Genomic DNA, 26,872 nt, shown 5'->3' on the forward strand with positions numbered 1-26,872 from the left:
CGGAGGAGGTACCTCTGGACAAGTGGGCAGAGGCCATACAAGACTGCCTTGTAGACCAGGTGAGGGGCGGATGTGTTTCCTAAGGCCTCCAAAGAACCAGGAACAGGTTGTCCAGCGGGCAGAGGTGGGGAATGGGGTGTGATTTAGGGTTCCTGAGGCCCCAGAGAAGACTGGAGAGGGGCCAAGAGCAGCTGCGGGGACGTGCCAGTATAGCTATCGTATTCGATTGAGATTGCACAGTAAGTCCCTCGGTCTCCTTGTTTCAAGCCTGCATGCGACTCTGTTTACAGTGCCACCAAAGTCCCCAGCGGGCATCGATAAATACTCATGAATAAATGAATACTGGGAGTTTGGAGTGAGAATTTGGCAGGGTTCCCCAGCTCTATCCAGGGAGGGAGTCTGGGACCTGGTAGGCAGCAGACAGCCCATCCCTGGACACAGTAGCCCAGTCCCTGGGCCAGCCTGGAGCCTAGCTTTGCCACATCGTCTCCATCTGTGAAATAGTTGGGCTGAAGAATTAGAAGAAGACAGGGCAAAGTCTGTAGACATCCCAGCTCCAGAGCTGGGGACTTTCCTGACACCCCACACTGTGTCCACTCACTCTTTCCACAAAGATGGAGTGCACCTAGGCCAAATGCTGGGCAATTTCGGAGAGGAGTGACAGTTTAAATAAAGAAAACAGGGCCATGTTTATATATGACAGGGCATGGAAAGGTCTCTCAGAGGAGGTGACATTTACTTTTTTTTTTTTTTCCAACGTTTATTTATTTTTGGGACAGAGAGAGACAGAGCATGAACGGGGGAGGGGCAGAGAGAGAGAGGGAGACACAGCATAGGAAACAGGCTCCAGGCTCTGAGCCATCAGCCCAGAGCCCAACGCAGGGCTCGAACTCACGGACCGCGAGATCGTGACCTGGCTGAAGTCGGACGCTTAACCGACTGCGCCACCCAGGCGCCCCATGGAGGTGACATTTAAATGGACACCTAAATGATCAGAAAAGCCTTGGGGAGATGTGTGCCTCAGTTTCCTCATCTGTAAATTGGGAGCAAAGGAACTACCTCAAAGCATTCTTAAATTTTTTTTTTCAACGTTTTTTATTTATTTTTGGGACAGAGAGAGACAGAGCATGAACGGGTGAGGGGCAGAGAGAGAGGGAGACACAGAATCGGAAACAGGCTCCAGGCTCCGAGCCATCAGCCCAGAGCCTGACGTCAAAGCATTCTTTAAAAAAATTTTTTTTAAACAATATTTATTTGGGAGAGAGAGAAAGAAAGAGAGAGAGTGGGGGAGGGGCAGAGAGAGAGGGAGACACAGAATCCAAAGCAGGCTCCAGGATCCGAGCTGTCAGCACAGAGCCTGACATGGGGCTCAAACTCACAAACAGGGAGATCATGACCTGAGCCGAATTGGGATGCTTAACCAAATGAGCCACCCAGGCGCCCCTCAAAACGCTCTTTAATTCAATTGACAAATGAACGAGGGACAGCCAGGAGACTGGTGTGGATGGACTAGTGCGCAAGGGGAAGAGATACAGGGAGAGAGAAAAGGGAAGGTGAAGGATGTAAATCGTGTAGGGCCTGTGGTCTTTGGGTAGGACTTAGGCTTCTACTATAAAGACAGTGGGAGCCATGGAGGGATCTAGGCAGAGGAGGGAGGTGACCACACTCAGGTGTTCACAGGCGTTCTTAGACTGTTGTTTAGGCTGCGGTGGGGATAATAGACTAGGAGGTAAAGGGTGGAGCTGGGAGACCTGAGAGGAGGCTACTACACTGGTCCAGATGAGCAATGAGACCGGACCAGGTAGGTGGGGGCCGAGGAAGGGGTGAGAAGTGGGCGGATTCTGGATCGGTGTCATTCTCCTCCTTTTCCTTCTTTTTCTTTCTCCGTTAAAACACCCCAAATTAAAAAAAAAAAAAAAAGAGGAAAGAAAACATCTCTCCCTGGTCTCTAGGTAACCAAAGTATCCTCAGCCCTCGGCGTTTTGGCTGATCCCCGGAGGGCGCTAATGTTCAGGCTCAGTCGCCAGGGAGCGCTCCCCGCCCTGAGCCCCAAGGGACCAAGGTTTGGCTCACTCACGGGTTTCCAAGGGAGTGCGGGGTCGGCCTCGAGCCAAGCTGCACGCTCTGGAGACTCCAGAGACCCTGGAGAAGCTCCGAAGAGACCTCCACTCTCCTCCGCTTGGGCACGGGCCTGCTGCATTTATGGAACGCCACCTGCATGCAACAGCTCTGAAGAAGAGTACGGTCTACATTTTACAGCGGGGAAGATTGAGGCTCAGCAGCCACAGGATCCTTCGGGCCCACAGCGAGTCAGTTGTAACAACGGCAATAACATTAAGCATGACAGCCGCGAACGTTTATTAAGCGCTTACTGTGTTCTCAACACTTGGCACGCACGGTCTCAATTTCATCAACACCGAGGGGTGGGTAGGGTAAATCCCACTTCACAGATGAGGCGCTCTTTGGACGTGGGGCTCCCCCAAGGCATGAGATGCTGGGATTTGAACCCAAATCTGTCCAGAGATTGTCTCCAGGCAAAGGATGGTCCTTCCCAGGAGCCCCGAGCTTGCGAACGAGGGGGGAGATGAATTGTTTTTGTGTTTAGAGGGGTCCCGGGAGGCCCAAAGGCCTCTGCCAACCCCCGCCTTAACGTGGCTCAGTCTTTTCTTCGGGTTCCCGCGCGCTCAGATGGGGGACACCTGGGCAGGGTGAGGATGCAGAAAGAGGCAAGGGCGAGGGGAGCAGACGGGGTGAATTCGGCCGGGAACGGGGACCGCCCTGCAGCCGAGACCCCGCAGCCCCGGGGGCCGCCGGGAGCCGCGCCCCCTCGGCCCCGCCCCCTCCCCGGGCGCCGACCTCGGCGGTCACGTGACCCGGCCCGGCGGCCGCTGGGGCCGGAGGGCGCGGCGCGCGGACGCGGCGGCCTGGCCAGGCGGGGCCCGAGCGGAGCAGGCCGGAGCGGGCCGCGCGCTGGCGGGGGCTCGCGCCGCGCCCGCCCCTTCCCCGCCCCGCGCGGGGCGCACGCGCGCTCCTCCTGTTGCCCCTCCCTCCGCGCGGGGACCCCTGGCGGGCGGCGCGAGGACATGGCCAGCGACGCCGTGCAGGTAGGCGCACCTGCGTCCGCAGCCGCCGGGCGGCCGGCCAGCGCCGGGGACCCCCCGCCCGCGCGTTGCCGGGGCTCCCCGGGGCCCGGGAGGCCAAGGTGGGGGCCTCCCGAGGGCCCGGCGCCCCCTCCCTGGGACGACACCGTGGAACCAGCACGGTCCCCCTTTCGGCAGGTGAAGGTACGCACCGAGGGGAGCGGGGAGGTCCGGAAGGCCCCCGCCGCACCCCTAAGCTCCTCCCCTCCCTGAGCATTAGAAGGGGCGCGGCGGAGGCTCTCGTTCGAACGTCTGTGGCTGGCTGTGCGTCCCGGTGCCTGTCGCCCCCGTCACTCAATTAGGCACTCCCCCCCCCCCCCCCCCAGCATTCAGTTCCCGGCAGGTGCGGCTCCACCTGGGGCAGGTGCCTGGCGCAGTGGCCCGGAGGGGAGGAGGCCGTTCGGCCGGTGCCCCTCCCCCAGCACAACAAAGCTCTGGCGGCCCCCCGCCTCCAGACGGAGCTTTATGATGGTCCCGACGCCACCCAGATTGGCACCTGTTGGCGGAAGTGCCCGAGTCACCTCATTAGATTGAGGAATGGGGGATCCACATGGCCACCCTCAAGGCTGCCGGGTGGAACCTCATCCCCGGCTGGGGATTCTCTTGTACCTAGAACCCAACCTGGGCATGGGTGGCAGGGCTGGGTCACCCTTCCCGCACATGCAAACACACACAGATTGGCACCAACCTGCCACCCAGCCAGGTTCTCCATGTGCCACCTTGTGAATATCACAGCCTTGGACTCACCTTCCACATCTGTGACAAGCAAGGCCAGGGTGACTTCTGACTTTGGTTCAGAATCTGAGGCACATCCTGTGCCTCTGGTACCCTCATTAGTGCCTCAAAGTCCCTCTTTTGTCCTGTGGTTGCTGTGTAACTGGGTTTTCGTCTCCTTCTGCACCTGCCCCCATCCCCTCTGTGTCTCCCCCATGATCCCCTGTCCCCCACCCCAGTCCTGCTGATGGCCTGTCAGCCTTGCCGCGGAGCTGGGCGTATCTGGTGTTGCCGATCACATAAGGTCAGACCTTGGGGCCGGGGTGGGCCGGGGTTTCTGCCTCTACCCGCAGCCCTGGGAGGGCTGTGTAGGAACCCCCTGGCGCATGCATGCACTTGGCATGTAGCAAACACGACCTGAGAGGAGGCTGTGAGTCCTGGAATGAGGCTGGGCCTGTGCTGTGGTCCCCCCTGCCATCTCTTGCCCAGTTTCTTACCCCCTCCTGGTCATCCCTTTCTTGTGCCTGCTTGGGCCTGCCACCCTGTCACTCTGTCTGTCCCGACGTATGCCTGTCTGTCCTGTGTCCGGCAAACGGATGTCCTGTCCAGATTCCGGAAACGCCCAAAGCATTGAAATCTCCGGATGTGAGGGTCTAGGTCCCTGGCTGCTCTGGGAAGGCGGGGCAGGGAGGGAGGATTCTGGGAAGTGGACCCTCTGGACCTGGGTGTCCTGTGCCTCGGTGGGAGGCGGGGGAGCAGGGCTTCTCCAGGGCTGGGCCAGGCTTCTGATTCATGGGTTTGCCTTGCTGGCCCACAGGTGACCTCTGCCCTCTGGGTAGGAGTGAGTCACCCAAGGGAAGAGAACTCAGGAGGCTGGGCCTCCCTCCTTCCCTCCCTGCTCTGCGTACTCTCAGGCCTCAGCTTCTGTTCCTCTGTGCCTGGGCTTTCCCCATTTGAGCTGGCCTGGATTTTCGCAGTACCCTGCTCTGCCTGCTAGGGATGGGATGGGGCTGGGTGGTGGGCGGGGACTGGTAGCCGGCCGGTAGTCTTAGGTGAACTCGGGTTTAAATTCCAGCGCTGTCACTTTCTCACTGTATGTCCTGGATCCACTGCCTTTGCCTCTCTGAGCCGTGGTTTTGCCACCAGACACAATGGGCCTAAGAGGGCATTCATTGTCCAAAGGGAGAGGTGTAGATGAGCCTGTGCTCTGCAGGTGGGGCTGCTGGGAAAGCCTTACTGGGGAACATGGTCAGCAGCCCAGGGTGTGAGTCTGTGTCCTTTCACGCAGGGTTTCTCAGTCTCAGCACTATTGACGTTTGGCGCTGAATCATTCTTTGAGGTGGGGGCTGCCCTGTGCAGGGAAGGATGTGGAGCAGGCTCCCTGGTCTCAACCCAGTAGGTGCCAGGAGCACACCCTCCCCACCCCCAGCTGGGACAACCCAGAATGTTTCTGGATGTCGCCGAACGCCCCTGGAGATGTGTGTGGGGATAACCCCCCGCCCCCCCCCCCATCTGCTGCTGTCATCTCTCTGAGCCTCAGTTTCCTCAGGATTAATGTGAGGGATGGGTAGGCTGGCGAGAGTGATACTCTTAGCATGCATAAACCCTCCCTGGGGGCAGCTGCCCTCCAGGTTGGCTGGGAGCCGAGGAAGACTTTGCTCATCTGTGAAATGGGTTCTCCCGGTGGGGGTTCTCACGTATTGCGAGGCCTGCCACTTAGCTGGTGATCAGATTCTGGGCACTCCCGTTTTAAATCCCAGCCCTTACTCCTGCTGGCTGTGGGACCTTGGGGACAAGTTATGTCACCACTCCAGGCCTCAGTTTCCTTGTCTTTTTTTTTTTTTTAATTTTTTTTTCAACGTTTATTTATTTTTTGGGGGACAGAGAGAGACAGAGCATGAACGGGGGAGGGGCAGAGAGAGGGAGACACAGAATCGGAAACAGGCTCCAGGCTCTGAGCCATCAGCCCAGAGCCTGACGCGGGGCTCGAACTCACGGACCACGAGATCGTGACCTGGCTGAAGTCGGACGCTCAACCGACTGCGCCACCCAGGCGCCCCTCCTTGTCTTGAAAATGGGGTGATAATAGCACCCCACTCGTGGACTCACATTAGTTGACCTAGGTGGAGCTTGTAATAACTGCTCTTATTATTAAGTCATACTTGGCCTTCAGTGGGCTGCCGGTCTGTGGGTACCATCACCCCAGAGCTCCAGCACTGGCTTCTCATGATGTGGGTTTCAGGGAGGTGGCATGGCCGGGCCCTAGCTGTGGTCACAGCAATTGGCGACCAAATTGAGAGGAAGCCGGAAGTCGGGACAGCCTGCATCTGCAGGAAGGGGGCTGGCCCATAGAAGCACTCGTATATCGGGCATGTGCACATCAGCGTCCGTGGGGTAGGCACAGGGGTGTGCACACACTTGCCTGCCTGTGTTCCATGCACACTCCTATAGGTACATGAGAGGGTGTATACACCCCAGTCGGCCCCTGGAGCCTGTATACACCCAAGGGAGCCTGGTCTCCATGTCTACACTAATGGGCATGTGAGGTGCATGCACACCTTAGCAAGGTCCTTAGCAAGGTGCATGTCCTTAGCAAGTCCTAGGACAAAGAGCGAGGGCCATCCCTGGTTGTCTCCTGAGAAGCAGGCTTAGTCCTAGGGGAGGCGATGAGGAAAAGGTCCTCTACATGCCCCAGAGCCCCGGAGCTGGCCCCACGCAGGGGATGCTGGGAGCTGGCAGGAAAGAGGAAGTGGCGGTCAGGAGGCCCTAGCAGGGCTGAGGTTCAGGAAGAGGGCGGGGCCCTCAGCCCGGACCCAGGATGGCGCAGGCCAGTCCCCCTTTGGACCAGGAGCTGGAGGTGGGGGCCGGGGTTGGGGTGGGGGGCAAAGAGGACCCCAGTGACACCGGCCGGAGGCCCTGCCCTTGGGACCTCTTCATTTTGGACCAAGAGGAGGAGACGGGTCCCTGGCCTGGGAGTTTTGTTTTGAAGATGAAAATATGTGGGGCTTTTTGAGGCTTCCAGGCCAGGATAGAGGAGGAAGGATCCGGGGCACTGCTCTTTGGGGTCCAGGTGTAGAGGACGAGAGGAAGGGAGACAGGGCTTGTCCCAGGACCTCCCAGTTTGAGGACACAGCAGGGGAAAGATGGGGTTTGTCTCCAGGATGTCGTTTGGAAGGAGGGAAGAGGAGTCCTGCCCTTGGCACTTCCCAGTTTGAGGGCATCGCAGAGAGGAAAAGGGGCCTGCTCTCCAGATCTCAAGGCCATTGTTTTGGGGGGCGGGGGGAGCAGCAGCAGAGGCCTGCTCTTGATACTTGTTTGAGGAGCAGCAGAGGGAAGATGGGGCCTGTCCTGGGGACCTAGTTTTAGGGACAGCAGAGGGGAGTTGGGGTCTACCCTTGGAACCTCCTAGTTTAGGGGGGCAGCAGAAGGGAGAAGGGGTCTGCCCTCCGGACCTTGTTTTGTGGGGGGGCAGTGGGAGGTAGGGCCTGAACCTGGGGACCTTCAAGTTGGGGGGGAACGCACTGGTGGGGTAATGGGGCCTGTGCTCCTGAATCCCGGTGCATAAGGAATAGATGAAAGGAGATAAGACTGTACTTACTTATGGGGTCCCCTAGTCGGAGGGGACAGAGAAGGAAGAAGGCCCTGCCCTTGGGACCTCACAGTTTGGGGGAATCGGGAAGCGGGGACAGGGCCTTGTCTCATCCTCCCAGTTTGGGGGCTCAGAGTATGAGGAGCAGGCCGGGTCTCGGAAGTCCCAGGCCCAGCTGGCCAAGTGCGGTGTGCACCGTGGGGTGGGGTCCTCCCCTCCCCCCCCCTCCCCCCACTGACCACGCTCCGTCTCCTGCAGAGCGAGCCGCGCAGCTGGTCCCTGCTGGAGCAGCTGGGTCTGGCAGGTGCGGACCTGGCGGCCCCGGGGGTGCAGCAGCAGCTGGAGCTGGAGCGGGAGCGGCTGCGGAAAGAGATCCGCAAGGAGCTGAAGCTGAAGGAGGGCGCCGAGAACCTGCGGCGGGCCACCACCGACCTGGGCCGCAGCCTGGGCCCCGTGGAGCTGCTGCTGCGCGGCTCCTCGCGCCGCCTGGACCTGCTGCACCAGCAGCTGCAGGAGCTGCATGCCCACGTGGTGCTGCCCGACCCTGCGGCCGCCGCCCGAGGTGAGCTTCTCCGGAGGGGGCGGGCTTGCGGGGGGTGGGGGGGGGGCTCCGCTGCCAGGGGCCCGCACCGGTTCTCCCAGAGCCAGGCTGGCCCGGTGTGCACGGAGCCCCGGGGAGACGCACCGGCGCGTGACAGCCTCCGGCCTCGGCCTCTGATCCCAAGGAACACCCAAACCGGCCCCCAGGGCAGGGTCCTGCGCAGGCGCACCGCCACCCGACCTACACGGGGTCACGTGAATATCTGAAGACTCACACAGTTGTACCAACATCCGGACAACACCCAGAGATGCTTTAAAAATTTTCTTTAGTTTTTGTTTCTTTAAAAAATTCTCGGGGCTCCTGGGTGGCTCAATCAGTTAGGCTTCTGACTTGGGCTCAGGTCACGATCTCACAGTTCGTGAGTCGGAGCCCCGCGGTCGCATGGGGGCTCTGTGCGGACAGCTGGGAGCCTGGAGCCGCTTGGATCCTGTGTCTCCCTCTTTCTGTCCCTCCCCTGCTCGCACTCTCTCTCTCTCAAAAATAAACATAAAAAAAATAACAAAATAAAAATTTTTTATTTGTGGTCAAAAAACACACAACATAAAATTTATCGTTTTTTTTTTTTTTAATTTTTTTTTTTCAACGTTTATTTATTTTTTGGGACAGAGAGAGACAGAGCATGAACGGGGGAGGGGCAGAGAGAGAGAGAGACACAGAATCGGAAACAGGCTCCAGGCTCTGAGCCATCAGCCCAGAGCCTGACGCGGGGCTCGAACTGACGGACCGCAAGATCGTGACCTGGCTGAAGTCGGATGCTTAACCGACTGCGCCACCCAGGCGCCCCAAAATTTATCGTTTTTTAAAGAAGCGTTATTTATTTGTTTTGAGAGAGAAACAGAGCCTGCGAGTGGGGGAGGGGCTGAGAGAGAGGCAGGGAGAGGATCCTAAGCAGGCTCAGCACAGACAGTGCAGATCCCAACACAAGGCTCGAACCCATGAGCCGTGAGAGCATGACCTGAGCTGAAATCTAGAGTCAGATGCTTAACCGATTGAGCCACCCAGATGCGCCTAAAAGTTACCATTTTTAAGCATACAGTAGATTCACATTGTCGTGCAAGGCATTACAGAACTTTATATCTTGCAGCCAAAGACTCCTTCCATATCACATCAGTAGCCAGAGAGTCTCACACACAGTCAACACCAGCACCCAGATGACACTCAAGGACCCAGGCACTATCGTGTGAACACCCAGAAACTTCCATACCTCCGCCCAAAGAAGCACACACACAGTCACAGCCACACACAGACAGTATCTAGAGCCTCTTGCCCGTGGTTACACCAACCCCCAGAGATTGACACACACAGCTGTCCAACCCTTACAGACGTACATTGTCCCGTCCACAGCTGGAGACATACACGCACAGTCAGACCAGGCCCGCAGACTCCCCCGACACCTGTACCCTGCCTCGGCCTGTCAGCAGCTGGGGACCGACGCTGTCATGGCAGTGCTCGGAGATAGCTCATCTAACACCCAGCGTCTCCTACGGTAGCATCTGCACCGAAATTCCCCCACCCCCACTCCCAAGTTATACCACCCTCCGGGACTCACACAGAGCCATGCTGGCATCTAGGGACACACGGGTCTGACTGTACCCACAGGCAGAGAGAGCCAGTGCAGGCACACTGGCTGGAGATCTGAACGCGCCGTTGGGCCAACAGTTAGAAACACGTGCATTGGGTCACCCCAGCACCCAGACCTCATGCCTGGCGTTTCGCCTAGGTACGGGAGCACGTAAGGAGACGCATACTCAGTCATGCCAACACCCTGTGGGCACAGACATAACCACACCTGAGCCCACAGGCTCTCACACAGTTGTGTGAGGAGTGGGGGGCTTCTGTATATAGTTACACCAACACCAAGGACTTATGTACACGTGGACGTTTGCCCACGCTCGTTCACACCGGTCTCGTCCCAGTGCCGAGGGGGTTTCCCTGGGCGGGCTGGAGTGGAGGGACCTTCTGGGCCCTGGCCCCCTTTTCCTCTTTCCCCTGGCCTTGGGGGCAGAACCCAGGCTGGGCAAAGGGTGGATCCTCTCAGCTGGGCAAAGCCTCTTAGGCAGATGGAGGTGAGGGCCGTTGTGACTTTGTCCTCCCCCCCCCCCCCCACCTCTTAGATGCCCCTCAGTCTCCTGGTGCAGGTAGCCAGGCCTGCTCGGCCACCAACCTGAGCCGCGTGGCCGGCCTGGAGAAGCAGCTGGCCATCGAGCTGAAGGTGAAGCAGGGGGCAGAAAACATGATCCAGACATACAGCAACGGCAGCACCAAGGTAGGGGCAGCATGCACGCGCACACCCCACGTGCGTGCACACCGGTGAGCAGATCCCAGGCTGGGAGGTGGGAACCACCGTGCCACCTACGTCTGTCTGCCCCATGGGAGGCTGGGACCCTCTGGGTTGGGGACAGAGGGACTGATGGGGGACTTGGAGGCAGGACTGCGGTGTGAGCAGCTTGTAGGGGGCATCTGAGAAACAGGATGACCGTCTGAGATGTCAGACACACGGCAGAGGCTGTGCCCCACGCTCAGTCACGCCAGAGACTCGAGGGATGTCCACATCCGGTGGTGTCACTGCTGGTGGCATCTCTGAAACGTACACACATGGTCAGGTCAATACTAACACCTGGAAACACACAGGGTCATGTCAACACTTGGGCACACGTCGACGCTGCCATCACATCTAGAGACGCAGCCGTAATGACACTTGGAGACCCGTGGAGGAGGCCCACCACGGCCACCTCTAGACGTAGAGACCTACGCCATCACATAATCCCCAAGGACACATGCACAGGCCAACAGGGCGCCTTGGACACACAGACCCACAGACCATTACATTCACACCCAGAGACTGGAGGTGTCACACAGTTGGAGGTGTCACACCCAGTCCTGGTGTCCCTGGAGTCCCCTTACTGCAGCCTGTCAAACACACCCACCCAGCAACCCTTGGACTCACCCATGTGGCTGCAGTCAGGGCTACGCCCGCCTCAGGGAACACTCACCCACGTGTCTGCCATGGTGACAGCTGACTCCAATACGGTGCCTCCTGACGCCAGGTGCGGCCCTGAGCCCCGCACACAGATGGGCTCCTTCAGCCTTCAGCCCCGTGGTGGTCACTACTCCCCTCCCTGCAGGGGAGGAAACAGGCCCGGGGAGGCTGAGTGGCTTGCCAGCAGTTACGTGTGTTAGGGGGGCAGAGCCAGGATTCAGACGCCACGGGCCACATCTCCCCTCTCCTCCTGGGAGTGCGTGGATGCGTGTGCTGTCCACACATCGCCTCTGTGACACAGTCACCACGGCCCGCACGGGGTGCACGGAGGGCCCGTGGGCAGACCCCCGCTTGCCCAGCTTTCCCCTTACAGCCCGTCCCCACCTCCAGGACCGGAAGCTGCTGCTGACGGCCCAGCAGATGCTGCAGGACAGCAAGATCAAGATCGACATCATCCGTATGCAGCTTCGCCGGGCGGGCCAGCTGGAGAGCCAGGCAGCCCCCGACGATGCCCAAGGTGAGCCCCTCGCCCCGAGGCACACTAGCCCGCGTCCCACCTTGCAAGAGCTCAGCTCCCGGCCCCGTCAGGGGACCCTTTCTGAGGCAGGGAGGTGGCTGTGGTCACTCACGGTGTGACCGGAACCCATTCCTGACCGTCTCTGGGCCGGTTTCCCATTGTGTCCTATGTAGGGTCTGCCCTAGACCAGGTATTAGCAGACTACAGCCCGAGGACTAAATCTGCCACTGCCGTCTTATTTTTGTAAATAAAGTTTTACTGACACACAGCCATGTGCATTCGTTTACTATCTCGTGAGGCTGCTTTCGCTCCGCAGGAGTAGAGCTGAGCGGTGGCAACAGAGGCTGTGTGCTCCGCAGAGCTGAAAAGACGGACTCTCTGGCCCTTCGTGAAAAGAAATGGCGGACCCCCGGACTAGGTGGCCGCCTCGTCACGTTGGCCCCCGCTGTGTAGCACTGGGGGTGTCCACAGCGTGTGTCTGTGTCCGCGAATGGGTCTGTGTGTGGATGCCCGGGGGTGACTTGAGCTGACTGCCAACCTGAATTTGTGGCAGGGTCTTGATGTGTGCAGGGTGGTAGCTGGGTCTGCGCCACTGATGTGTGTCAGTATTAATGTGACATTGTGGGGACCGGGGGCCGTGTGTGTGTCCTGGTAGCCATGACGGTTTGTGTGTCCCCCGTGTAACAGTGTTAGCTGTTAGTGGGGATTAGTGTGTTTGGGCCGCTGGAACAGAATGCCGTAGACTAGGTGCCTCACAAACAACAGAGATCTGTTGCTCACAGTCCCGGAGGCCCAGAAGTCCAGGATCAAGGTGTCTCGTGAGAGCCCTCTTCTGGGTTCACAGACAGCTCCCTTCCTGCTGTGTGTGTCCTCCCGTGGTGGAGGGGTGGAGGAGCTCTCTGAGGGCCTCTCTTAAGAGGCCACTGCTCCCATTCACGAGGGCTCCGTCCTCATGACCTAATCACTTGCCAAAGGCCCCACCTCCTAACACATAATACCATCACATTACGGGTTAGGTTTCTTTTCTTTTTTCTTTTCTTTTCTTTTCTTTTCTTTTCTTTTCTTTTCTTTTCTTTTCTTTTCTTTTTTCTTTTCTTTCCTTCTTTCTTTCTTTCTTTCTTTCTTTCTTTCTCTTTCTTTTCTTTTCTTTCTTTTCTTTCTTTCTTTCTTTCTTTCTTTCTTTTCTTTTCTCTTTCCTTCCTTCCTCCCTTCCTTCCTTCCTTCCTTCCTTCCTTCCTTCCTTGTTTCTTTCTTTCTTTCTTTTCTTTTCTTTCTTTCTTTTTCTATTCTTTCTTTTCTTCCTTTCTTCCTTCCTTCCTTCCTTCTTTCCTTCCTTCCTTCCTTCCTTTCCCTTTTTCTTCCTTCCTTCCTCCCTTTCATTTTTATGAAAGACAGAGGCAGCTTGAGTGGGGAAGGAACAGAGAGAGAGGGAGAAAGAGAATCCCAAGCAGGCTCCGCACCGCCAGCACAGAGCCTGATGTGAGGCTTGAACCCTCACATGAAACCTTACATGAAACTGTAAGATGACGACCTGAGTCAAAACCAAGAGTTGGTTGCTCAATCAGCTGAGCCGCCCAGGCACCCGGGGTAGGGTTTCAATATATGAATTTCAGGGGAACAGAAACATCCAGTCCATAGCAATGGGAATAGATAACTCAGATGACAGAGTGTGGGTGTCGTGTGTGTGTCTTTGAGGTAGGGGAGGTGTTAGTGTGATTGCTCATCTGTACTGGGAATACCTACATGGGCTCTCGGTGACAGGGAATGATGGTATGGTCATGTCCCTGTGCCTCTGGGTGGTATTGTAGCCTCGGGTAATGGTACGATCTTGTCGCTGTAAGTGTAAAAGCCCTGGCGACTATCTGGACATGTGTGACAGCAGGCCTGGGGGCAAGAGTGCGGCTGTGTTTGTCAGACAGTGTGCCTGTGACTGCTATGTCTGTGTGGTTGGTGTCTAAGTGAGTGCCTGTGAGTGATAGCATGACTCTCTCTGAGTGCCAGGGTCTGAGTCTGGGTCAATATACAAGATAGTGGGACTGTCCTTGGAACCTACACCCATGGAGAGTGTGGTCTTGTGCCTCTGGTGACAGTGTGTCCTTATTGTGCCTGTCTCTGTGCCATTGCGTAACTGTGACCGTCCTTTATTGGGCCATGGCTGTGTCCCTATGACTTCATACTGGGTGTGATACCCACACTGTTTCCCTGCAACATTTGTGCCTGTGGGTATTGGTGATGCTGTCCTGCCTGTGTGACAGTGTGATGGCATTTCTTTGCCATCCCTGTGCCTTACCCATGTGGCAGTGTGATTATGGTTCTCCCTGGGCTGGAGTTAGGGGGCCCCAGGGGTTTTGCCACAGTGTAAATGTGTCCCGTGAGGATGTTTGTGTCTTGTGATCATGTCTCTCTGCCCTGTGACAATATCTCTGTGTGGTGGTGTGGCTGAATCTTTGTGAGAGTGTGTTCTCTGCCTGTGGGTGACCGTGTGCCTACGCTGGTGACAAAGCAATAATGCCACTGTTGCCCTGTGAGTGACAGTGTGGCGATGTCTGTGTGACAGTGCCCTTGCTCTCCCAACTGCATTGTATTTCACCACGTGGATGGTCACATTCGTTTACCCAGACTCCTACTGGAAGAAACGGGGTTATTTCCGATCTTTTGCTCTTAGAAAGAAGGCTTCATTGAGTAACAATGTACGTATGTCAAGTGCAGAGGTGTTTCTATGGGATAAAGTTCCTGAACTGGGTTTGCTAGATCAAAGGGCCATTACATTTGCAATTTTGATAGGTGTGGGCAAACTGCCGCCCTTGGAAGGCAGTTAGTAAAAGTTACTTTTTCTTTTTTTTTTAAGTGTCCCTGGGCCTGTGTGGTTATCTCCTTCTGGCTATCTAAATGGCCACAGTGTCCCTGTGACCGTCCCTGGGATGCAAGGGGACCCTGCCAACACGTCTGTCCTTTAAGCCTTTGTTGATCGTGTCCCTGTGTACATGACTGTTCCTGTATGACAGCCTAACTCTGTCCCTGGGATGGTGCCTGTGGGTGACCATGTTTGGATGAAAGAGTGATTGCATTTGGGTGGAAGTCTGACTGCCTGCAGGTGACAGCGCGACTGTGGCACCGTCACCCCTTGCTTGGGAAAAACCTGACGCATCTTGGTGGTGGTGCGTCTGTGGCCAGTGCCCGTTCCTGCGGACACCTGCGCATCCGGGGCTGGGGTGGTCGGACCTGGGTCCTAGGCTGGCCTCACCACCCGGCGTCCCACGCCCACAGGGAGTGCAGACCTGGGGTCCGTGGAGCTGCGCATTGAGGAGCTGAGGCACCACTTCCGAGTGGAGCACGCGGTGGCCGAGGGTGCCAAGAACGTGCTGCGCCTGCTCAGCGCCGCCAAGGCCCCGGACCGCAAGGCGGTCTGCGAGGTGAGGGGCGGGACTTTGGCGGGGGCGGGGCCCCAGCGAAGGGGCGGGAATTGACCCCGTAGGGCCTCCTGCGGTGAGGCTTCAGCGAGGGGCGGGACCTTGGCCAGGGGTGGGGCCTCAGCCGGGGGTGGGGCCTCGTTTTCCCGGAGCCCAGGGGTAGGGCCCAGGTGGTTTGAAGGCTAGGGCCAGGTAAGACTTAGCCAGGCTTGGGGAGGCGCATGCCCAGGCCCCACCCCTAGCCCCACTCTGTCCCTCCCATTACAGGCCCAGGAGAAGCTGACTGAGTCCAACCAGAAGCTGGGGCTGCTGCGGGAGGCTCTCGAGCGGCGCCTCGGGGAGTTGCCCGCGGACCATCCGAAGGGGCGTCTGCTGCGCGAGGAGCTTGCTGTGGCCTCGTCGGCAGCCTTCAGTGCCCGCCTGGCGGGGCCCTTCCCTCCCACGCACTACAATACCCTGTGCAAGCCCGCGCCACTCACAGGTGGGTCCAGACCTCCCCCACCCAGACCCCGCCACCGCGGCTCTGTATCCTCGACTTCTCCCCAAGCCCTGAGAACCTCAACCTAGATCTCCGCTTTCCCCACGCTTGTACCCCATCCTACTTCATTCTCCATGCATCCCAGCTCTGTAGCCCGGGTCCCCACTTCCCTAGGCCCCACAGCTCTATGCAGTCGACTTCCGGGCCCAGCTTGTCCTCTGATTCTGGACTCTTGCCCCCATGCCCACCATGTCCCCATCACTACCCCTTCTTGCCGGGCCCTGTTTTTCCCTCCAGCCATAGCCCCCCAGCCCAAGTCCCGCAACCCCTCATTCTCAGAACCCTCAGCCCTGAGTCTGCCCCTACCCTGCAAGGCCAGCTAGCTCCTCCCTCCCTAGACCCCTCAGTGGTTACTTCCCCCTTAGATCAGCCCTACCCTAGACCCCTGACCCCTTCTGGGACCTCTGGTCAGCTCCCTGAGTCCTACCCTCGACGCCCTAGTCCAATCTGGCTCCCATTGCCTCATCGGCCCGTGCCCTAAACCCGTCTTCTGTCGATAACCCCCAGCATCCAGAACCCCTCCCCAGCCTCAGCCCTGCCCCTTCTCCCATATTTCTCACTTGTGGGCATCCCTGCATCAGACCCCCTGCCCCACCCCCCCCGCCCCGGTTGTCCCTCACCGACTTCCACCTGTGTGCTGGCCACTTCTGGATATGCCCACTTCGCCTTTGGCCTGTGCCAGATATGGGCGCCTCCTGAGCCTACCCTCCCTCAGGGACCCTGGAGGTGCGTGTGGTAGGCTGCAGGGACCTCCCAGAGACCGTCCCCTGGAGCTCCTCACCCTCGGTGGGGGTGCCTGGCACCCCCGACAGCCGCACCACCTTCCTGAGCCGCCCAGCCCGGGGCCTTTACAGCCGAAGCGGAAGCCTCAGTGGCCGGGGCAGCCTCAAAGTGGAAGCCGAGAACACCAGTGAGTGGGCACTGAGCCTTGGAGGGATGAGATGGGGCGGGGATCCTGGGATGTCACACGCTTGTAACACTTTATTTATTTATTTTGAGAAAGAGACAGAGCATGAGCAGGGGAGGGGCAGAGAGAGAAAGGAGACACAGAATCCGAAGCAGGCTCCAGGCTCTGAGCTGTCAGCACAGAGCCCGACGCGGGGCTCGACCCCATGAGCTGTGAGATCATGACCTGAGCCAAAGTCAGACTCTCAACCGACTGAGCCACCCAGGCGCCCCTAGAACTAGTACGTTACCTTCATTAGGGTGGATATTATTTTAAGAAAAAAAAAGAAAATGCAAGTGCTGGGGAGGATGTGGAGAAACCGGAACCCTCGCGCACTACCGTTGGGACTATAAAGTGTTGCAGGCTCCGTGGAAAGCAGGATGGCAGGCCCTCAAAAAATTAAACATGGCATTACCGTATGACCAGCAACCCCTCTTCTGAGTACACACCCCAAAGAGTTGATCTGTGGACGCTCATGTCCACAGCGGCATTATTCCCGACGGCCAAGTTGTAGAAGCAACACAGGTGTCCGCTGACGGATGAACGGATAAGCAGAATGCGCTGTGTATGTGCCGCGGGGTGGTATTCCACCCCCAAAAGGCAGCCTCGATACTGACACGGGCTACAACATCGACGAACCTGAGGGCGTTAAGCTAAGTGAAACAAGCCCGTCACAAAAAGACACGTTCTGTACGATTCCACTTCTCTGAGGTGTCGAGACTAGTCCAGGTCACGGAAATGAAAGAAGGGTGGTTGCCAGTGGCTGGGCAGGAGGGGAGAGCAGAGAATTGTTGTTTCACGGGGACAGAGTTTCAGTGGAGGGAGACGAAAAACGTTCTGGAGATGGATGGTGGTGGTAGTCGCACAACAGTGTGAACGGAACGCTTCAAAGTGATTACAGCGGTAAATTTTATGTTACGTGAATTTTACCCCAGTTAAAAAAAAAAAAAAGGCTTCCAAGAAAGTAGGTACAAAAGAAGAAGAATAACGGAGCAAACACCCATGATACCACCACCCAGGTCAAGTCAAGCAATAGAACTCTCTGGAAACCCCCCTTCCCTCTCCCCTCCCATTCTAGCCCCTTCCTCTGTCCAGAGGTAGCTACTCTCCTGACGTGTGGTTATCATTTCCCTGCTTTTCTTTGTAGTTTTAGCACCTATATACACATCTCAAAACAGCATAGTTTAACCTTGCCTGGTGTTTGAACTTTACATACACAGAATCATACAGAACGTATTCCATGGTAATGGCTTCTCCCACTTAACATTGTTTGGGAGACTTAGCCATATCATAGCATGAAGCTATAGTTTATTCATTCATTTTAACTCCTGTTTAATAGCCTGTTGTCTTAGACTGAGCCGTAACAAACTGCTGGGGCTTTTTAAAGTAAAAAATAGTAAGAGTTGAATATCAGCTAATAAGACTATACTATAGTTTATATGTTAATTCTCCTCTTAATAGATATTTCTAGTCTGGGGCCAATGTAAGCGTTACATATGTGCATTTCCCAATGTAAACTGCATGCATTTTTTTAGGGTGAATTCTCAGGAGTATATTGCTGGAAGTTGCATATAGAGTAAAAGCGAATTTGGGTCCCTACCTCACACCATACACAGACATCAACTGGAAGTATATTAAACGCCTTAACGTAAAAGGCAGAACCATAAAGCTTTGTCACGATAGCACGGTGAACATGATGGGGGGAGGAGATATTTCTTTACTAGGATAGGAGATATGATCCCCCCCTACACACACCCCAAACATTTTCTGACACCCTCCCCCACCCCTTATTCCAGGCGAGGTTAGCACTGTGCTCAAGCTGGATAACACAGTGGTGGGGCAGACCTCCTGGAAGCCGTGTGGCCCCAACGCCTGGGACCAGAGCTTCACCCTGGAGCTGGAAAGGGTGAGCTAGGTGGGGGGGATGGCAGGGCCTGGAGGAGGAGGGTTCTGGACCTCAGGCACCCCAAGTGATGGCTCAATTCCTCTCCCTCAATTGAGGCCCGGGAACTGGAGTTGGCTGTGTTCTGGCGGGACCAACGGGGCCTGTGTGCCCTCAAATTCCTAAAGTTGGAGGATTTCTTGGACAACGAGAGGCATGAAGTGCAACTGGACATGGAACCCCAGGGCTGCCTGGTGGCCGAGGTACAGCCCGACCCCTGAGCATGAGAAACTACTTTCCCACATGCTCCCATTGTCCAGAAGGGAAGAGATGTTTGGGATTCATCTCTGAACCTTGATAGAAAAATGTATGTAATTAGTGACATCAGTGACACAACGTAAGCCGGGGTTGGTTTTGTTCTGAGGGGAAAAGATTGACCAAAAAAAAAAAAAAAAAAAATTGCAAAATTTTGCCAAGCCCGAAAAGAAAAGAAAAACCTGGTGATGTGTCAAGGAGATTGCTATCAGAGTCACAGCAGACTAGAGAGAAAGCCCTTCTGCAGTGCTGTTAGGGTTAGGGTCTCAGTCGGGGTACCCCACCCTTGGTGCTGTGGCCAAGTGCGCCCCAGTGGGCCGGATCCTTCTCGGTTTGCGCGGTCGGGTGTTGAGCAGCACCCCTGGTTTGCACCCACAGGAAGCCAGCACCCACCCCCACCCCCAGTTGTGACAATCAAACATGTCTCCAGACATTGCCAGTGTCCCCTGGGTGAGGGCCTGCGGTCTAATAAATGACATTCCTAGCTGACCCCTTGTGGTGTGAGCCACACCCTGTCCTAAGTGCTTTGCCGGCTTTAACTTGTTAATCCTCCCGAAGACCCACTTCAACCCAGTTCAGAAGCGATCCTCCTTAGTCACATCTGAGCGGGGAGAAAACAGAGGCACCGAGTAGGAAAGCCCCTGGCCCTCTCATCAGCCAAAAACTTCCTCAAAAGTGCTTTAAATTTGCCCCTGACACATATACATGTGCCCTGTGTGTGTGGGAATCCGTGCCTCGGTGTGGGAATTCTGACTTGATCTCATAATCGAGGACCGCTGGCGGAAAAGAGCAGGGACCAGGGCTGACTCGAGCGGCAGGGCAGTGAAATTGTTCTTCCGTTAGGGAGACCGGCCAAAACCCAGCGGGTGGCTGGGTGGGTAGCGGGGGTGCGAATTCTGAAGCAGTCCTGCTCGCCCTCGAGGTCTACTTATAGCGTTCTGTTTTGTTTCTCTGCCTCCCCAAAAGCACCAGCCGATAGAACTTTCTACAGTTCTGTGGTCTATGAGCCTACAATAGTCGCATTGTGTGGTAGATGGAAATGCTGTATCCGAGCCCCGTCCAACACAGCAGCCGCCAGCCACGTGAAGCGTGGCTAGCCGGACCAGGGAACTCAAGTTTTAATGTTCCTTTAAATTTTTCCTGAATTTAAATAGCCCTTCATGGCTAGTGGTGACCATATCGGACACGCATAAGGTCACACGGTTCTGTGACTTTTAGCGCCTTACTAGAAGATGCAACCAGAGTTGGGAGAATGGCGCCAGACCGGCGGCTCCCCCACATGGGTGGCACCGGCATCCCCTGGAGAGCTTGTTGACACACGGACTGCTGGGCCCCTCCCCCGTGTTTCTGATTCAGTGGGTCCAGGTGGGGGGCCCAAGAATCTGCATTTCCGGCAGATTCCCCAGGTGATGCTGCTGGTCCGGGACCACACTTGGGGAATCAGGACACTCGAGGACGTAGGACCTTGCTGGAGCTGAGTGTGCGTCTTGTTGGGTCAGACCCCCCCTCTGCACCCCTGGAGGAGGGTTTGGTTGCCTGCTTCTTGGCTTTCCAAGATGGGGTTTCAGGAGGTAGCCCTGCCAGGCCATGGATTGTTTTTTTAGCCCCTTAGTACCTTATAACTTCTTAATACTCTGTGTTTGGATGTGGGGCCGCAGTGATCAGAATCCCCAAAACATATGGGTGTGCACACCTCCTCTCCTAAGGGCTTCCCCCTGTGCCTAGAGGTGGGGGCAGGTTCTCACCCACTGGCCCCTCTCCCCAGGTTACCTTCCGCAACCCTGTCATTGAGAGGATACCCCGGCTCCGAAGGCAGAAGAAAATTTTCTCCAAGCAACAAGGTGAGGAGGGGGTGAGCAAGGCAGAGGAGAGGCCAGGGGTCCCGGGAGTATCGTGAAGGGTGACGCCTGCCCCCATCCCTCCAGGGAAAACATTTCAGCGCGCTAGGCAGATGAACATCGATGTTGCCACCTGGGTGCGGCTGCTTCGAAGGCTCATTCCCAATGCCACGGCCACGGGTACCTTCAGCCCTGGGGCCTCTCCGGGACCTGAGGCCCGGTCCACAGGGTAAGGAGGGAGGTCCCTGGGGTCTAGGCTGTCCCTGGTTGCTTGGCAGGGTGCTGGGTCCCAGACAAACCCTCCTCCCGTGTTCTATAGCGATATATCTGTGGAGAAGCTGAACCTTGGGGCTGACTTGGATAGTTTGCCCCAGAAGAGTCCTCTGGGCCCTCCTTCCAGCCCATCGAGCCTGGTGAGTGTCCCACTCATTTCCCCCTGGGCCTGGCTTAGGCAGCTTCAAAGATTCCTCCTCCGGGCCTCTTTCCCAGCTCAAGGCCCAGAGACCACCAGGAACTTCCCTGGGTCACACATCTCTTCTAGAAGCAGGGTCCCACTCTCTATTCCTGAATAAAAACATGAGCTCAGGAGCCAGGCCACCTGGGTCCTTGTCCCTGCTCTGCTATTTATCAGCTGTGTGACCCACAGCAAGTTGCTTCGCCTTGCTGTGCTCTGTGCACTGGCCTGTAAACCAAGCACGTTTAAGACTCAAGTCAAGGACAGAAGTCAAGATAGCGGTTTTCTCTGGTTGCGGGGGGGAGGCGGTTATTGATAGGAGGGAGATACAAGGGAGCCCGTCAGGGTCGTGGCGATGTTGTGGGTCTTAATCTAGGGCAGAGATCAGCACGGTTTTTCCATAAAGGGCCATTGCAGAAAGCAGCCACACATGATACATCCATACACCAACGGGCGTGGCTGGATCCTGGCACAACCTCGCTGACGGACACTGAAGCTTGAATGTCATATCACTTCCACAGATGTCCACAAAATGTCACTCTCCTTTTGATTCTCCCCCCCCCCCCCTTTAAAAACGTCAAAGCTATTCTTAGCTCACAGATGGTGCAAAACATGGTTTACCCACCCCCGGTCTGGGTGCCACGCACCCAGGTGGACACGTGTGTGTACGAGCTGGCTCCCTTGAGTGCATTTCACACGTCGCCTAAAAAAAAGAAGAATAACATATGCTTCTGGGTTATATTTATAATAATAATATAATGACAGGCACCATGAGATGAGTTTGGCAAAACAAAATCCAAAAGTTTCATACCACCAAATGCTGGGCAGGAGGCAGGGGAACAGGCAGTCAGTGGGAGGCTCGCAAATTGTTGCACCTCGGGAGGGCATAGCCGGCTGAGCTAAAAATGGGACGTCGTCTCGACCCAGGAGTTCCAATCCTGGACGTGCACACATGTGCGCATCCCGGAAGTTCACTGCGGCAGCTTTGTGTGGGCAGAAGTGAAAACGTCAGAGTCCGTTCGTAGGAGCCAGTGCTAAATAAATGACAGGTTGGAATAGTACGTGGCTGTGACATATGCGCAGTGGCGTAGAATAGCTTCTAAGACAGGTTGTCCGGTAGGAACGTCCGGATTAGGATATTGTCAGTCGTGGGAGCCAGGAAAATGGAGCCTCTACCATCAACGTTTGCTTGTAGAAAATCTATCTAGAAAGGCACTCAGGAAATCCTTCATGGTGGCTGGTTCCGGAGAGGGGGGGCTGGGGCACGAGAGGCCGGTGTTTCCCACCACACACCTATCCGTGCTGATTGGATTTTTACAGCCGTGTCTGCAGTGGAGGATGATGAACCGGTAGTAACATGTTCCCGTTTGCAGTATTGATCTTGACTTTTTCCAAAGTTCCATGCACACGTGGGGTAAAGAATTAAGTGGCTCCCAGGGCACATACCCATCAAGGCAATAAGTAGGCAAAATGATAAAATGTATTTACAGCATGAAAAAAAGCAGCGAAAGGGGACGGGGAGTATGTGTGTCTCAGGGAGGGGGGTTCTGTGAGTTGTCTGATATGCTGACCAGCTGACCATCTGCGAAGGTGACATCCCGATAAATGCCCGGAGGTAACGGAGGAGCTGTGCAGATGCTGGTGGGGAAGAGAGGACTCCCCACCCTGGGTGGAGGGAATAGTTTGGGCAAAGGACTTGAGCTGGTGTGTGCACAGGACAGTGTAGCAGGAGGGCAGTGAGCATGGGGGCGAGGGGGAGGAGAGGCGACGTCAGAGAGGTGACTAGAGTGCAGTTATATTATGGGGTGCCTCTGACCCCCTGTCTCTGCTGCAGAGCTCCCCGATCCAGGAAACTACCACCACTCCCGAGCTGCCTTCGGAGACCCAGGAGACCCCAGGCCCCGCCCTGTGCAGGTGACACCCCTCCCCCACTCCCCACCTGCCACCCCTGCCTGCCGTCCTTGTCCCCACCACTGTCTTCTCTCCGCAGCCCTCTGAGGAAGTCACCCCTGACCCTCGAGGATTTCAAATTCCTGGCGGTGCTGGGCCGGGGTCACTTTGGGAAGGTGAGGCAGGGGGCAAGGAGTTGAGGGAACTGGGGTTCCCGGGCTGGCCACGAAGGTCCTCGCTGCCCACTGTGGTTCCAGGTGCTGCTCTCTGAGTTCCGGCCCAGCGGGGAGCTGTTCGCCATCAAGGCTTTGAAGAAAGGCGACATTGTGGCCCGAGATGAGGTGGAGAGGTGGGGAACCAGCTGGGGCCCTCTGAGAACCTTGGTCTCTTCTTCTGGGGAGTGGGAGACAGAGCAGTCCCCTCTTTGGAGCTGCTGTGACAGTGATTTATAACAGCCACGTATTACTAAGCCAGCACTTAAGATGTTAACAACTCTTAGAAAGTGCCCACCGTGCGCTTTATGTCCAGTAACTCATGACAGTCCTATGTGGTAAATATTACTGTTCCCCTTCTGCCGATAACACAGAGAGGTCGAGCAAGCTGCCCAAGGTCACAAAGCCAGTAAGCAGCAGGTCAGGGATTCAAACCTAGGGACTCGGACTCTTAAGCCTGCACTCCTTTTTTTTTTTTTTTTTTTAAATGTTTGTTTCTTTATTTTGAGAGAGATTGGGAGAGAAAGAGGGGAATTCCAAGCAGGCTCCACACTCAGTGTGAAGGCCCAATGCGAGGCTCGATCTCACGAACATGAGATCATGACCTGAGCAGAAATCAAGAGTCAGATGCTTAACTGACTGAGTCACCCAAGCACCCTTGAAGGCTATACTCTTAATGGCACCATTACACTGCCCCTGCTTTGGGGTTAGGGCCCTGGGTCCAAATCCCACCTCTGCCACCAATTTGCTTAGAGGCCTGGGAGAAGTCACTTTGCTCTTCTGATCCCCAGCCTCCCCATCTATAAAAGGGGGGTAATGATGCCTTTCTTGCAGGGTTGTCAGGTAGATTAAGTGAGGGGATGCATCTAGAGCATTCTACACAGTATCTGCCCCCCCCCCTGTAAAAATGCCCAAGAGAGACCCTGATTGTCCCTAATCTTCCTGACATTTTTTTTTTGTTAATCAGGAACCCAACTCAGACAGCCTTAAGCAAAAGAGGAATTTATTGCTCTGGATCAGAAAAGTGTAGGGGTGTGTTGCCTTCAGGCATGGCTGTATCCAGTTGCTCAGATGACGTCTCGCTGTCCTCTTTCTTCTTTGTGGGCTTTGCTTGCAGTCATTTCACTGGGGGCAGAGAGAGCCCCCTACCACAGCAATTTAAGGTTCATCTACCAGTTTTAGCCCTTCTTCCTTAATAATTCCAGCAGAAATCTTGAGGTTGAGCCCCACTAGCTTGGCTTGACCATTCCCGAACCAATTCCTGGCCAGGAAAATGGGGTGCTCCAATTAGCCCACCCTGGCTGTTCCCTAAAGGGATGTCTGGCGGGGCGGGGGCGGGGGCGCTGTTACTAGGATGATAGATGGATTCTGGGTGCTTGTTTAGCCGCTGAGGTTCAGAAATATTAAGCAACTTGCCTCAGGTTGCACAGCCATTCGAGGCCCCCAGCAAATAGGTGATGGCTGAGGACTCTGGGGAGTGTGGGGCTTGGGGGTGGGGGGCTGCTGTGGTCTCTGACCCCTGCCTGCAACCCTGCCCAGCCTGATGTGCGAGAAGCGGATCTTGGCGGCGGTGACCAGAGCAGCACATCCCTTCCTGGTGAACCTGTTCGGCTGTTTCCAGACGCCAGAGCACGTGTGCTTCGTGATGGAGTACTCAGCCGGCGGGGATCTGATGCTGCACATCCACAGTGACGTGTTCTCTGAGCCCCGAGCTGTGTGAGCCCCCCGCCCCGCCCCCGGAGAGGCTGTGGCGGCCCTCTTCCTACCCTCCACCCTTTGGCCCCTGCCTTCTTCCCCCAACCTCCTGGAGTTCTGGGGAGCTGGGGGGCTTTGGGGGACGTGAGAGCCGGGTTTCTGTGGCCCGCCTTCCTTGCCGGGAGGCCTGGCCCCGTCACACGAGCTTCTCTCTGCAGCTTTTATTCGGCCTGTGTGGTGCTGGGGCTGCAGTTCCTGCACGAACACAAGATCGTCTACAGGTGTGTGCCCGTGTGTGCGTGTGCTCCTGTACACACGCTCTGCCCGTGGGGGGCCCTCAGGCTTCAGGAAGGGCCCAGACCCCCACTCATCCCTCTTTACGTCCCCCCAACCCATCACAGGGACCTGAAGTTGGACAATTTGCTCCTGGACACCGAGGGCTATGTCAAGATCGCAGACTTTGGCCTCTGCAAGGAGGGTGAGGGGCGGGGCTGGGATGTGAAGGGCTGGCCTTTGGGGATTAGACAGAGTGGGGAGGGAATGGAGTCCCCAACCCCACCTGGGCCGCCCCCAACCCTAACGCTGGGGTGGGGCTGACTGGCTAGGCCACCCCATGCTGGGCTGGGCTGGGCTGCCGCTGGGACCCCCACCCGTAGCTGGGACCCCCACCCGAAACCTCACGTGGCCCTACTGCCCCCAGGGATGGGCTATGGGGACCGGACCAGCACATTTTGTGGGACCCCGGAGTTCCTGGCACCTGAGGTGCTGACAGACACATCTTACACGAGGGCTGTGGACTGGTGGGGGCTGGGTGTGCTGCTCTACGAGATGCTGGTTGGAGAGGTGAGGCCCCAGGCTGCTCCCACCCTGCCTGACCCTGGGATCACACTGGGAACTGCTTAAGCCTGGGGGAGGGGGGGGAGGAGGGGGGAATGGGGAAAAGGGAGGAGCGGGGGAGGGGGGGGAGAGGGGGAGGGGGGAGCAGGGGAGGGCCGGTGGGGAATCATACTGTGTCTCCATGTGCTGTGTGATGGGGGCAGCTGGCTTTGCCTCCCTAGCCTCAATTTCTGCGTCTCTAAAATGGGGTACTTACCTTCCCACATCAGTCAGCCCCCAGAAGTAGCTGGGAGTAGATGGCTCAGGTGGGGCTGGGAGGGGAGTGGCCAGAGGAGGGGCCTAATTCACCCTGGCTCTTTCTGTCCCCAGTCCCCGTTCCCAGGGGACGACGAGGAGGAGGTATTTGACAGCATAGTCAATGATGAGGTTCGCTACCCACGCTTCCTGTCGGCCGAAGCCATTGGCATCATGCGCAGGGTGAGGAGCCCCCGACTGGGCCTCGGGAGGGGCTCTGGGGCCGGGACAGGGAGGACTGACACCTCTCCTCCCCCCAGCTGCTGCGGAGGAATCCAGAGCGGAGGTTGGGGTCCAGCGAGAGGGACGCAGAGGATGTGAAAAAGCAGCCCTTCTTTCGGGTAAGGTCCCCCCAAGTGCCTGGCCAACCCTCCCCCCACCAGAGACCTGGTCAACCTGGTCACCCCGTCCCCCAGGGCCTAGTCATTTCTCCCCTACCAAGACCTAGTCACTTCACCTCCAACATTGTCACCTCCGTCCCCCCCCCTCACTCCCACTGACCCTCCTACACGCACATCTGCGTGAACCCAGGCTTCCTCTCCCCCACCCCCGGGCTCCCCATGCTCACACTGTGATCCTTATTGGGCTGCCAGTAAGGATCACATTTTATCCCTCTATCTTATGACTCCTTATGTCAATCCCCCAGATGCAGGGCTGGTCAGGGCACAGGGGCTGGTCGCTCGGGCAGTCTGCTCCCCAGCCTCTCCTGCTGACTTCTGTCTCTCCTCCGCCCCTGCAGACACTGGGCTGGGACACTCTGCTGGCCCGGCGCTTGCCACCTCCCTTCGTGCCCACGCTGTCAGGCCGCACGGATGTCAGCAACTTCGATGAGGAATTCACAGGGGAGGCCCCCACGCTGAGCCCGCCCCGCGACGCGCGGCCCCTCACGGCCACTGAGCAGGCAGCCTTCCGGGACTTCGACTTCGTGGCCGGGGGCTGCTAGCCCTCCCCCCTGCCCCTGCCCTGACCAAGCTCTTAGTAGTTTTTAAAAAGGCCTTTGGGGTTTGCCCCACCCACACA

The 26,872-nt window shown here is 56.8% G+C and overlaps 1 protein-coding gene across 2 annotated transcripts; it reads left to right on the forward strand.

The window, feature by feature from the left end:
* Positions 1–3,030: 3,030 nt before the first annotated feature.
* On the forward strand, positions 3,031–26,872 carry PKN1 (protein kinase N1). 2 transcript variants are annotated; one of them, XM_047095079.1, is made up of 22 exons: positions 3,031–3,104; positions 7,702–8,005; positions 10,159–10,310; positions 11,415–11,541; positions 14,809–14,954; positions 15,219–15,432; positions 16,205–16,399; positions 18,232–18,341; positions 18,437–18,580; positions 20,398–20,473; positions 20,558–20,699; positions 20,790–20,883; positions 22,759–22,838; positions 22,915–22,990; positions 23,072–23,163; positions 24,566–24,742; positions 24,940–25,002; positions 25,123–25,199; positions 25,422–25,564; positions 25,928–26,035; positions 26,113–26,193; positions 26,592–26,872. In XM_047095079.1, the coding sequence occupies exons 1-22, from the start codon at positions 3,084–3,086 to the stop codon at positions 26,793–26,795; spliced, it is 2,826 nt and encodes a 941-aa protein (XP_046951035.1). In that variant the 5' UTR covers positions 3,031–3,083; the 3' UTR covers positions 26,796–26,872. The 2 variants fall into 2 exon arrangements, with proteins under 2 accessions (XP_046951035.1, XP_046951034.1); XM_047095078.1 differs by lacking the exon at positions 3,031–3,104 and adding an exon at positions 6,613–6,711.

This window comes from Lynx rufus, unplaced genomic scaffold (assembly GCF_022079265.1).
Source record: "Lynx rufus isolate CCGP_SWC_20201006 ecotype Redwood Valley unplaced genomic scaffold, mLynRuf1.p SCAF_4, whole genome shotgun sequence".
NCBI classification, from domain to species: domain Eukaryota; kingdom Metazoa; phylum Chordata; class Mammalia; order Carnivora; family Felidae; genus Lynx; species Lynx rufus.

Bases quoted from the DNA above. Each gene is read 5' to 3' on its own strand.
- PKN1 (XM_047095078.1), top strand. From the start codon at position 6,673: ATGGCGCAGGCCAGTCCCCCTTTGGACCAGGAGCTGGAG. The intron at 20,700-20,789 runs GTAAGGAGGGAG...CGTGTTCTATAG, and splicing joins CCTGAGGCCCGGTCCACAGG to CGATATATCTGTGGAGAAGC. The intron at 23,164-24,565 runs GTGGGGAACCAG...AACCCTGCCCAG, and splicing joins GCCCGAGATGAGGTGGAGAG to CCTGATGTGCGAGAAGCGGA.